The 13,769-nt window shown below is 40.3% G+C and overlaps 1 protein-coding gene across 1 annotated transcript in view; it reads left to right on the top strand.

Annotated features, from left to right (window-relative positions):
- lrrc75a (leucine rich repeat containing 75A) overlaps positions 1-13,769 on the top strand; it is a 69,537-nt gene that overhangs the window by 21,380 nt on the left and 34,388 nt on the right. The window contains exon 3 of the mRNA XM_085184771.1: positions 11,152-11,264. Coding sequence (XP_085040897.1) covers positions 11,152-11,264 — 113 coding nt within the window. The remainder of the gene's footprint in view (positions 1-11,151; positions 11,265-13,769) is intronic.

Here is a 13,769-nt window from a genome sequence, read left to right as displayed (position 1 = left end):
TAAAGCCTTCATAGAGTTTACCAGTCCATTCCCTTGAATTATTAAAACATTTGCTGACGCAGAGACCAAAGAGCAACCCACTGAGTCCAAGCGTAAAGAATTTATTTTACTTTAGCTGGCAGATTGGACTGGAAGGTGCAGATATGGGTTTGAGAGAGTTGGCAGCTGGGCAAAGCTGGATTATAGTTCTTAAACCAAGAATGACGTACATTTATTGAAGTCTTGAGCCTTACAGTTCACTATCATGTGCATGTATCATGCTAGCAGATATGACAGATTGGCAAGGAGTGGAGGAGAAGCTGGGTTTGAAATGCTGCAGAGTCTGATTGAGGATGAAGACTAATCGGAGAGCAGGTGATTGTGTGCCACCTGCAGACACGCTCACAAAACATAATGGCAACAACAAGGGACACGTGGAAAGGCTTACAGACCTCCCTGCTGGAGAAGGCATACACCTTGGACCATGACAAAATTATTACCACAGATCTCAGTTATTACCCAAACCAGGATATCATTTATGTCGCAGTGATGTGCTCATGAATGTAATTATATATTTTAGTAAAATTATAAATGTGAGCTTGACTTTTAGCACGATACAAGTAAAGACTCATCAGGTAAGGACTGTGTGTAAGTTTGATTAAATTCTGACCAGTACTCTAAGAGGTGTAGTAACTCTTAAAGTGAAATGTGGACAGACAATGGATGCCTCACTATGGTATGAGCTCATCACTAAAAATGACTAAAAGCATGATGATGAAAGGTGATTTCATTATGATTTAAAAGATCACACATAGTAGGTTTTACAGTGTTGCTAGTTCGCACATTCAAGCATGGATGTTCATCAGAACAAGCAAGAAACATACCCAAATGAACTCAGTCGCTGCATTCAGTCCTTTAGGCTACGTTCACTCTGCAGGCGAAAGCGCATCAAATCCGACTTTTTTGACCCTATGCGACTCATATCCGATCATGGTATGACAGTGTGAACAGCACAAATCCGATATTTTCAAATATGACCTGGGTCACTTTCGTATGTGGTACTGAATCCGATACATATCTGATGTTTTAGAAAGCGTCTGCTGTTTGAATGGTCATGTTGCATTAAATCCGTCTTTTACGTCACTGACACAAGACAGACGCTAATTGTCAGCGCCGGAGAAGACATCGTGAACGCTTCCTGGCCATCCAGTGAAACTGTTGGGAAGACAACGTTGGAGAAACTTTAACATTTTATTTGTACGGTATAATCTGCAGATTCTGACAGAAATCTGCGACTATCCTTTGAAGCACCACTCCTCTCTAAAACAGCAATAAGAATAATTATTAGGCCATTTGTAAATAGCAAAATAACTTTATAACTTAAAGCAAAATTGGGAAAGGTAAAGTCCAAAACAAGTCTTTATATTAAGGGCCATCAGTCAAACAATACTGTTTGCTCTGGGTCTAAACAGAGTGCGTTTTGTGTGACGTCTTCTTTTGCGCATGCGGGCCGCTTTGAAGCTTCACACTAGAGCACATTTTATTTGTAGTGTGAACAAGCAGACAAAAAAATTGTATTTGATCAAAAAATCTGAATTGAGCATTAAGACCTGCAGTGTGACCATAGCCCTAAAGAACCTCTTCTTCCTTTTGCATCCATGCTGTAAATTTGTGATTTTTCACCCGCAGTTAGCGTGTGGTCTTTGGAAGCTAGCTTGTTTCCGAGCCAGTGGAATCTATAGCTTGTAAGTTTCTTACTAACCACATTGACCGACGTGTGTGACGTAGAGGAGTTAGAGTATAGTGTAAACAAATCTTTAACAACCTTTTTAGCTCATTAACAAAGAAAGGCATCACAAGAGTCAGACTTTGGGGTGGACAGGGCATTACCTTTTACCATGTCAGGTTTCATAAAAAAGGAAGTTAAATGGGCACAGTCTGCCCCAGCAGTGATTTTCATCAAATTATCATCAATTATGTGAGAAATCACTTGGTTCACAACAGAATGCGAAAGTTTAACTAATTGTTTTACACGAATACAACAGCACTTTAATTTTTGTAATGTTGTAATGGTTTTGTAATATTCATATGTCACAGTTCCCAAGCCTTTCAATTTATTTGTGAATTTTTACATTTTATTAACTTGTCCAATTTGCTATTATTGTGTTTGTTGGCTGCACAGGATGAAGTGCCACTACATCACCAAATTGCAATATTGGATTGAGATCTGGTGACTGTGGAGGCCATTTGAGTACAGTGAACTCTCTGTGTGTTCAATAATCATTTTGAGTTGATCTGAGCTTTGTGGCATTGAACGCTATTCTGCTGGAAAGAAATCACCAGAAGATGGTACACTATGGTCATAAAGGGATGGACATGTTTAGGAAGAATACTCAGGAAGACTGTGTACATCACAGAAAGAACCATTAAGATGTTTCCATAAATATGTTATTACATTTAGACAATATGTAAATGTTAATCCAAAAACATCAAAATTTAATAAATGAATTAGAATTAACCTGACCCAGAAGAAATAAGAGATTATTAGTAATGGCCAAGGATATTATTGCTCAGCATGAAGTTTGTCTGACAAAGAATGACTCATAGCACGTAATGTCACAGTCAGTAGGAAATTATAGTTTCTAAAAGAATAATTTCTGTGCTGAGCTTTTCATTTCAAGTGGAACTAATGTGCTTATTAGATGTGTTTTTACGAACTAAATGTGCAGTGTAATTACAAACATTATGTGAATAAGATTTTTAACCTCGCAACAGATTTTATTTATGCTAAGTTAGCTTCAACTTGAAAGAAAACCAAATGTGTAAAAGTGAGGCTAGAGGTCACATAATATGTGGATGCAAAACTATACTGTAAATCCCCATATACCTGTATCATTTCTTCTGGGCTGCAAACAAAAACAGAGCTTTAAAGATAAAAGACATCCAAAGTAACGTGATATCTAGAATCCCCATAGATCATTTCCTATGATTCCCTTATGATGTAAATACAAACAATGGCAGTAAGAAATATAGTTTTAAATAGCTCTCTATACAGCATTATTATCATTTGACCTATTATAAATCTTTATATGGCACTTTATATATTCTGACAATACACAGCACTGTTATAAGATTATAGTTTAATAGTTATAGCTCAATTTATAATTTTTTTGTCAATTTTCCTCTAATAATTCCTTAAGTTGACCTTGAAGACCTCGGTGATAACCACTCCTCTGAAGACAGGAACTGAGAAAATGTCTGAAATCACTCTCAGAGAATGGGCAGATTGCTTCAAGCTGATAAGAAGCCAACAGTGATGAATTTTTCATGGAATCAGCTGAAGAAATGGGAACAAAATGTGTGTTTTTGAGATCATTTGCTGTTAACAAAGTGCCTAAATATGCAGTTTACTGGATCTTTGTGAAAAAGCAGTGAATGTCCAATTCTGCCTCCTTGAAAGCAAAATATAAAGAAATAAGTGGTGGCTCAAGACTTATGTACAGTACTGTAGGTAGCTCTGCAAGGACTTTATGAGTGATAACTCCCTGAGATCAAACCACTCTTCCGAATCAGCTATCTGCTAGGTCTTCCCCTGCACCTCCTGACCACTGAAACAAGAGCAGTAAGATTGAATTATCCAAACAATTCATCTGCAGTACAGAGGAAATGGTCATTTAGCAGAGCATGAAAAATTGGACCAAAGTAATGGTTCCATTTGTACTGTGCAAACTAACCTCATCAGCTGCTAGCCTGCAGGGAAGAGGTAGAGATGAGGCAGACAGATAAATAAAAGGAGGTGGGGTGTGGGGGTGGAGAGTAAAGGATGGAGAGGTCATTAGTTCTCTGGAGACTGGAAAGATTCACAGATGTGTTCTGTATCAATAATGTAACAAGGAAGAGGAGAGAGGGAAGCAGGACACCAGAGGATGAAGAAAGGAAAAAGAGGGGGAAAAACACAACACACAGAGGAAGTAGAGAGTGAAGGAGGGAACAGATGAAGGAATTGTGATAAGTGGATGCAGGAAAAGGTGGAAAGCATGCTGTGAGGCTGGAACACTGCTGCTGTTCCCAACAACACAGGCTCTCTCTCATTCTCTCATGCTTTATTGACACCATGAGACCACTCTTACAATAAATACCAAGAGTGCCAGTAAAAAAAGACCACACAATAAAAACAAGGAGAAATTAGGGTCAAATATTTGCCTATAAATAATAATAGTGTGTTAGTATGAACAATGGTTCCATAGTGCAATGATTAACATATTCAAAATCCCAGCTTGAGACTGGGAGGAGACCCCGGGGTGTGCGTTGAGTGTAAAAATGTGTGTCTGATCAAAGATGTAGATCCATCTGCTGTGTGTCCCTTTGTAAAAAGGGAGCAGCTGATAAAGGGTGCTTTGTTAGTATGAAACTTGAATTCAAACTTTTGCCTTTTTATTAGATCAAAAGTCACAGAGTGTATCTTACAGTCTGGAACAACAGAAAGCTAATAAGGTGTGCATTTGTTTCAGTTCAGGTATATATAAAAGTTTTTTCCAAAAGAAAGCAAATCAAAAGAGCCACCTTGTAATTTCAACACTGTAACAACACCGAAACTCACTCAGAATATTTAAAACAAAAACCTGATCATGTGACATGACATGTATATATGAAATGCTGCAATTAGTCCATCAGCTACAGCCCTGTGTTTAACATTTTCACAGAACCCAATCATGTGAAAAACTACAGCCAGCCTGTCCTGGCTTGTAGAACCAGTTTAGCTATTTTGTATTAACATCTTTAACATCTGCACTTCATCTTGGATGAATTATAGCCCACGTTTATTTACAACATTGCTTATGTCACGAATGACGGAATATACTCAGGTGCAGATTTGGAGTAAATGGCAAAGGTTTATTTACACACAAAAAACACCAAGTGACATATATGTATGTATGTATGTATGTATGTATACCGAGCTATATATCCTTCAAGCTCGGGTTCTCTACCAGAGGCCTGGGAGCTTGAGGGTCCTGCGCAGTATCTTAGCTGTTCCTAGGACTGCGCTCTTCTGGACAGAGATCTCCGCTGTTGTTCCCGGGATCTGCTGGAGCCACTCGCCTAGCTTGGGAGTCACTGCAGCTAGTGCTCCAATTACCACTGGGACCACCGTCACTTTCACCCTCCACATCTTCTCGAGCTCTTCTCTGAGCACTTGGTATTTCTCGAGGTTCTCGTGTTCCTTCTTCCTGATGTTGCTGTCATTCAGAACCGCTACATCGATCACTACGGCCGTCTTCTCATGTTTGTCTACCACCAGTATGTCCGGTTGGTTAGCCACCACTATTTTGTCCATCTGTATCTGGAAGTCCCACGGGATCTTAGCTCGGTCATTCTCCATCACCATTGGGGGCATCTCCCATTTTGACCCGGGGACTTCCAGGTTATACTCGGCACAGATGTTCCTGTACACTATGCCGGCCACTTGGTTATGGCGTTCCACGTATGCCTTGCCTGCTAGCATCTTACACCCTGCTGTTATGTACTGGATTATCTCTGAAGCATCTTTACACAGCCTGCACCTGGGGTCTTGCCTGGTGTGATAGACCCCAGCCTCAATGGATCTTGTGCTTAGTGCTTGTTCCTGTGCTGCCATGATTAGTGCTTCCGTGCTGTCTTTCAGTCCAGCTTTGTCCAGCCACTGGTAGGATTTCTGGATATCAGCCACCTTCTCTATCAGGGCCTGTCCTTCCATGATGGTTCCTCGCCTTCCTCCACTTTCTTGGGTTTCTGCTGCCTGAGGTATTCACTGAGCACTCGGTCAGTTGGGGCCATCTTTGTGATGTATTCTTGGATGTTCCTTGTCTCATCCTGGACTGTGGTGCTGACACTCACCAGTCCCCGGCCCCCTTCCTTCCGCTTAGCGTACAGCCTCAAGGTGCTGGACTTGGGGTGAAACCCTCCATGCATGGTAAGGAGCTTTCTTGTCTTTATGTCAGTGGCTTCTATCTCCTCCTTTGGCCAGCCTATTACCCCAGCAGGGTACCTGATCACGGGCAGGGCGTACGTGTTGATGGCCCAGATCTTGTTCTTACCGTTCAACTGACTCCTCAGGACTTGCCTGACCCTCTGCAGGTACTTGGTGGTTGCAACTTTCCTAGCGGCCTCTTCATGGTTCCCATTCACCTGCGGGATCCCCAGGTACTTGTAACTGTCCTCTATGTCTGCAATGTTGCCTTCTGGTAGTTTTATCCCCTCAGTTCTGACTACCTTCCTTCTCTTTGTTACCATCTGACTACACTTCTCCAGCCCGAACGACATTCAGATGTCATTGCTGTATATCCTGGTGGTGTGGTTCAGTGAATCGATGTCTCGTTCACTCTTGGCATACAGCTTGATGTCATCCATGTACAGGAGGTGGCTCACAACTGCTCCATTCTGTAGTCGGTATCCGTAGCCAGTCTTGTCAATTATCTCACTGAGGGGGTTAAGGCCTATGCAGAACAGCAGTGGGGACAGAGCATCAAGTGACAGAGTCATATATATATATATATATATATATATATATATATATATATATATATATATATATATATATACACACACAGAATGTGAGAGAAATCCATGGGGCTTCAACAGTCCACGGGGTATTGCGGGCGGGGTTCCCACTCTCCTCTTCAGCCGCGCCACACTACACACTCCTCTTCGCTCGAGTCCACTCTGCAAACTCGCACGCGTTCAGGTAATCCAAAGGAAGGGCTTGAGGATAGGATAGAGGAGTCTATGCACAAAACAGATCAATGCCAGAAAAACAGGAGGGTTCACGAGATTAGGTTGAGCTGAGGTTACCCTGACATGTGTAGTACAACGTTCCAGCATTGAGAAGAACTGAGCCTCTGCCTTAAATAGCGTCTGGGAGTGGCAGGATGATGAGCCGCAGGTGAGTAACCGTTTTCAGATGTGCTGGCCAATGAGCTAGGTCCAGGCGAGGAGGAGAGAGAGAGAGCGAGAGTAGGAGAAAACAGTAACAAATATCTGTAGCCTCACTGAGCCAGTTGGTTAAACACAGGGAACGTGACAGCTTAAGCACTTTGAGTTTTGCAGGATTCATTGTTGCACAGCTCAGCATTTCAGTCAGGTTGAGGTGCTAGCTGTTACACTCACTGTGGCTCAAGTAAAGCACAAGTTTAAACATGAGTGTTGATATGAATCAATGAATCAAAATCAAATGAGTGGAAACAAAACAAAAGATTAAAAAAAAGAAAAAATCACTGTGGGTTACATTTATCATGCTGAATCTTGAAAATAAGAGCTTGTTCTGTCACAGCATGCGGGAATCAAAAAATCTGAATTTACACAACAAAAATGCCTTCTCAATTTGTTTTTTTGCCATGTTTGACCACACATACATTTGCAGAACATGTTCACAGTTTCTCAAAGGAAGTCATTATCACTTCATTTAATTTGAGAAATGAATTTTTCCATCAGCTCCCCTCTGGGCAGAGAGTCAGTAACTTTCAAAAGCAGGAACATAGTTTTTCTTTTTCTCCTTCCACTTTTTGCCCTTCGGTTTTTAACCTAGTCGCTCACAAACATCCATCCTCACCCCACAACAGGGGAATATAGAAGAGCTTTTTTTGACATCACCCTCAACCCTACCACCCCCATGCCCCCCTCCTCATCCCCCAACTCTCCACCATCTGTTTTGTACTGGATAACAGGGGACCTGACTAACCACGTGAATAAATGTATTTCAGTGTGGGTGGAAGTCTCACATACACACACAGCTACGATGTAGTGGAGGGTTTGGGTGACACCGTTTCTCAAATTGCTTCCTAGTTTCTCTGATACAAACTAAGAAGCCATCTCTGGGATTATATTTATATTTATGAGTCACCATCATTTTGCGTCACAACCAACAGATGTAATTTTACATGTTACTCATCCGAGGCCCTGGGAGGACTGTACCATGGTAAGAAAGTCATGAACATGCTTGGCACATGACATTTTTCTGTTTCATCGAAAAACATTTTAGAGTGCCACACTGAATGTAAAGGTGCAATTCAGACACTCAGACTTAATGACACAATGTGATTGTGATGCAGCGCACCAAATGGTTTGATTATGGGCAGCCAATCAGCACACCCTGTAGAGTTCTAGTCCCCAGACTTGTGTGTGTGTGTGTGTGTCTGTGCGTGTCCTGTCATATCAGAAACTTGACAGAAGGTGTGTTTAGTAATTCTTTGCTCCAGTGGTCCTTGTATCCTTGAATTATATCAGTTCCTGTTGGCTGCTGTAACACCTCACTGCCCTCTTTTATTCTGTGGTGATGCCATGTCAGACGTGACATTTCCTCTCTGTTCCTCATGTCAACTTAGCAACACCCGTAACTGACATCAAAATCATATTGCATACAGTTTGAAATGTACATGCATATGTATCACTTGAGTTCATATGTGGAATAGCTTCATAAGTGATGACTGATGCACATACATTATGGAGAGGCCTATTAAAGCCACACTGGCTGAGGGACCAGTCGGCAGCTCCTTGGCAACCTAAAATCCTTGTGAGCTCCTGCAAATAAGACACAACTGAAATTCAGATTTTAATTTGCTAGGTGGCTGGTGTGTAGGTGGAACTGGTAACCTGTGTTGGTCTAGAATCAACACTGCAACTGACCAATCATGTTGTTGTGATGTCATGGCTTTGTAATGTGGGGGGAAAAGAAAAATGGGCCTTTGTTTATATAAAACTCTCTTTTGGGACAGAGGTAATCATTTCAAATGCTTTCTCTATTAATTTTACAATAAGTTTGCTGTTAGCCCAATTTACTTATGTTGATTTGTTTATTGTTTGTTCTTGGCTAATGCTAACTGGATTATCAGATGTCATTGGTCACTTGCAATAATGATCCTGGACAAATATTATTATGATGATGTGGGAAGAACACCGACACTGGGATATCAAATGTTATGGTTGTGGTCAGGGAAGAAACATGTACAGTCACCAACAGGCCTCTTGTCCTTTGTTAGCAAAGGGTTATATATTTCTTTCCTTTGACATACTAAGCATAAATTGCTGGCAATGTACTATTGTATAGAATTCCCCAAGACCTGGCTCTCCCAAACATGGACAGTATATTAAACAAGGACATAACCTTTGTGACATCCATTGGTTAGTGAATCCAGTTGTGAAGCTTAAAACTGAGTACTTTGCTGCTATCTTGGCATTTTGAAACCGGACATGATGAAAAATGGATCTGACTGAGAAAGCGAGGGACACTGCACATACATTGTCAAACTTGTGATTAATAAATCATTAGCTTATGAGCAAACCCTGATTTATCCTCTTTAAGACTCCCATAAGATCATCAAGGAAATGTTTGCAGAGGTCACAGAGCATGGAGCCCAAGGGTTGTTTTCACTTCTATACACCTGAAGCTCTTCGGCAGCAGATGCGTCAACCCCTGCAGGTCATTAAATGGTATCCAGATTTAAGACACTTCCACATTGCCTTCGCTTTTTAGACCCAGAAACTAAATCAACTCTTATATAAGGTCTATTATACTAACCTGTAAAGACCTGTTGACAAAAGAATGCAGGAAATTAACAGAAATGTTGTTAACTATGATAGATCGATAGCTATTGCTTTGTTTTGTTGGTAACACTCTTTATCTGATGCCATATCAATGCAGCATTAAATATCTTATGCTTCCAATTACTCTACACTGCATGTGAATTGTTTGTGAAATATATCACAACTTGTTTTTCTAGCAAAATTCAGTGATGGCAAAAAAGGCCACCAGTGATAGCATGGGTCTAGATGCTTGTATCTGATACCACTCTGGTATCAGGGTACCTCAAAGACAGCACAGATACAGCAATTGTTACAGGCTCATGCAATGTTAAATCACAAATAAATATTCTAACGTGAGAGCATTTTTTTCCAGTGGTATGAAATGTATACATCTTGTATTCAATTCAATTCAATTTTATTTATACAGCGCCAAATCACAACAACAGTGGCCTCAAGGCGCTTTATATTGTAAGGTAGACCCTACAATAGTACATAGAGAGAACCCCAACAATCATATGACCACTATGAGCAAGCACTTTGGTAACAGTGAGAAGGAAAAACTCCCTTTAAACAGGAAGAAACCTCCAGCAGAACCAGGTTCAGCGACCGGTTGGTGTAAGAAAAGGAAGACAGGATAAAAGACGTGCTGTGGAAGAGAGCCAGAGATTAATATTATAATATATTTATCTCTAATCTTGTATGTAGACAGTATAACCTATTTTTTATGTTTATTCAACCAGTAAGTGACTAATCACACTGTTAAATCTGCTTCCCCACAAAATCATTACACTGTATCACTGACACGATCTCACAACCAGCAGACAAAGAAATGTTAGAACTCAAAAACTGTATATAAACCAGGGGTCTCCAACTCCAGGCCTTGAGGGCCGGTGTCCTGCAGGTTTTAGATCTCACCCTGGGTCTACACACCTGAATCAAATGATTAGTTCATTACCAGGCCTCTGGAGAACTGCAAGACATGTTGAGGAGGTAATTTAGCCATTTGAATTAGCTGTGTTGGATCAAGGACACATCTAAAAACTGCAGGACACCGGCCCTCCAGGCCTGGAGTTGGGGACCCCTGATATAAACGATGGCTGTAACCATTATAAAATCACTTATTCATATTGGGGCTGCTTTGTTTAAAGTAATTTCTCATTTAAACCAACAGGAGGATATTTTAAGAAGAAATTAAAGGAGTTATGATGCTATATCTGCTAACAGTTTTGCACTTTCTACATGTTGATAATGCAGGCTGTCTTTCTACCCTAAGCTGTTTTACAAAGCTTGGTTTAAAAAGCACCTCGTAAATATGTAAAACAAATTATGCAAGGAGCAGTGAAAAGTACAATTTCAACAATATACTATACACACACTAACAAGAAGGTGCAAAAACTACACTTTAAACATAAATATGCCATTAGCTGTATCCTCTGGTATGCTGACTTGCTAGCTCGTTCTTAATTTTTGTCATTGGCTGGGCATGTAAATACCAATAGAACTGATGTCTGTGAAAATAAAGCTACATGAAGCTACAAAGCAAATTTTTTCTTATTTTCTGGCTGCCGTCTGTAATTAAGCTGATATTTTGTGCCTCTGTCTGTGTGTGTTCAATAGGAGGGAGACTCTCTTGGGGCGATGGAAAAGGTTTGTCGTCAGCTGACCTACCATCTCAGCCCCCACTCTCGATGGAGGAGACAGGGCCTGCTCAAGAGGAAACCTCAGGCCTGGTGAGTGTGTGTCGTACAGCATGTATCTCTGTTTTTGTTAACATCCTAGTGTGTCACCAGTGTGTCATCATCTGCTGCCCCTTTGGATGCCAAAGAAAAGCTCTGTGATGTCTGTGTCTCTTTATTTTTTCACTCTCTCACAAACACAGTTGGAGATGAAATCTTTCCTCTCTGTGTCACCTTCACTGACTCACTTAGCCTGTCGGGTTCCCTGTGGCTGTCAGAAGACCATTGTTTCTATTCATACATAATTCCTGAGCTGTGTTTTTGTGTATTGTTTTTCTGACTTTCAGTGCCAGTTAAAATTGGAAATATTGCTTTACGAGTCTGTATGTGTAGTAATTTATTTGATTCCCTTTGCATTTCAGCACTTAGCTTTCTCACCACTCTTCTTCATTGCACCTGCATCATGTGGAAAGTCTGTATTTACACTGCAGTGTTACACAATATGCAAATCAGTTATCAACACCAAGTATAAACTACTAATCCATATGCTTCTTCGGCTCAGCTCCAGTACAGCCATTAAAGATTAAATTCTCTAAAGCAATTCTCGAAATGAAATTTCCAATATAAGCTGGGTCCTGCATTACCACAGCAGTTTCTCAGTAAATGTGCTATATATGAAACACTCAAGGTAATTCATGTACTGTATACAAAGCATATATATACTTCTCTGCTCTCTGGTGCACAACATGTAGTGATACTTGATCTGCAAAGTGCAGTTAAACATCAGCAAAAATGCGTCAAAGAAGGAAATTAAAGACTAAATCCTGTTGTGGACTGTTTTAATAAATCAAAGCCTGTTTACAGGTGTTTAGGGTGCACTGCTGCATATGTGGAAAAAGGTTATTTGAATCCTCTGGTTTTGAAGGGTAAAGGGAGTATCTAGAACTTTCTTAAATGTCTGGTGAGTCTGACTTGGTTTATATAGGAGTCCAAGTCAAAGGCTAGAATCTTCTGAATCTAAACCTTATGGATATAAGAGCTGTAAGAAATACTGCAACAACTCTTTCCTTTGAACCTCTGGCTATGTCACGACGTGTCACTATTTTATTGTTGAATCGTCAACTCAGTTAATATTTTTTTACTTGAATTGTCCCTTCTCAGCTCCTCTCTACACTCCACTTTAATCTTGGTTGTGCTGTCAGTAACTATTTTACCAATAAATACAATCTCGGTAAATTTTATAGAGCCTGCCAATATTCATTTAACACAGAGCTGTGTTAAATGACTGTCGGCAGCTGACGTATCTGATATCCCTGCAGCATCATAATGTGCTTTTTCAGGATCAACATTGTTGTGATGTCATAGCTTTGCAGGAATGTAGGAATATAAAGATTTCTTCTGGAAGAAATAATCGGCATTTCAAGTGTTTTCTTTATTCATTTATACATCATAATAAATATTTTTATCAAGTTAGGTCTGCTGTTAGCCAAATTTAGGTGACTCATGTTGGTTTTCTAGTAATATATTTTTTAAAAGTATTAGCTAACTTCTTGGCTAATGTTAACTGTTAACATCACATTGGTCAGTTGCAATCTTGATCCTTGACCCAAGTTATGATGATGTTGGACCAACACTGGGATATCAGGTCATGTGTCAACAGGCCCGACCACGACCATAAGAGGACAGAGAGAGACAGCAGAGGTTACAATTAAACAATGAAAAGCATACATTAAAAGAGAGAGCTGAGCTTGATAACTACAGATTTAACTAAGAAGTGCATGTAACCAAGTGTATGACCACATCAGTTATATACTGACAGATGTACTGTAGGTTGTTTTTTAATTTTATGAATTAGGTCAACCGTTGTTGCCGCCACTGGGAGCTCTTGGCAGATTTGGAACATCGCAGCAGCCTCAGCTTCTGGAACTTTCTCTAATTTTGGCATTTTACCACTTTTAGTAAGCTGCACTACGTAAACCTGATGTTTCAGGTCAGTTTTTATTCCAAAATTTACGGAAAAAATAAATGTTACAATAATAACTTTAAAATTTGGAATTCTGTATTCTTTATGGTTTTCTCTTCCATGTTTCAGATAATAAAAGTGATGGATTTCTGAAGGCGTGATCATCTCCAGCTACCCTGAGTGTGATCTAGTTTATGAATGTTCCAGCTGTGCCCTCAAAAGCCTTTAGTATAACCAGGATTTGACCTTGAAAAATCCTCTGTGTGCTTGGACAAACAAACTGACTTCTAACACTTTCACATATAGTTCAGATGCTGGAAAACTGTGGGAATAAGTCCCTCCCTCAAGTGACGGACTTCAGGGTATCTCAGGGTCTTGCTCATGAGTCGGGGAGAGTGACACAAGAGACTGACAGATGAATCGTAGCAGTAATGTGGATGATGTAGCATTTCATTGCAGTAAAAAGAAAGCTGAGTTTCAAGGTCAAGCTATCAGTTTCCTACCTTTACCTGTAACCTCAAAGTGTTGGTAGTGACCTACAGGATGAGCCTGCAGCCGAAGCGCCCAAAAAGAGTTGCCTCTATAGGCAAGGGCTT

Source organism: Neolamprologus multifasciatus, chromosome 14 (genome assembly GCF_963576455.1).
Source record: "Neolamprologus multifasciatus chromosome 14, fNeoMul1.2, whole genome shotgun sequence".
NCBI lineage: Eukaryota > Metazoa > Chordata > Actinopteri > Cichliformes > Cichlidae > Neolamprologus > Neolamprologus multifasciatus.
The sequence above is the reverse complement of the archived record's forward strand: the minus strand, read 5'-3'. Positions and strand labels throughout refer to the sequence as shown.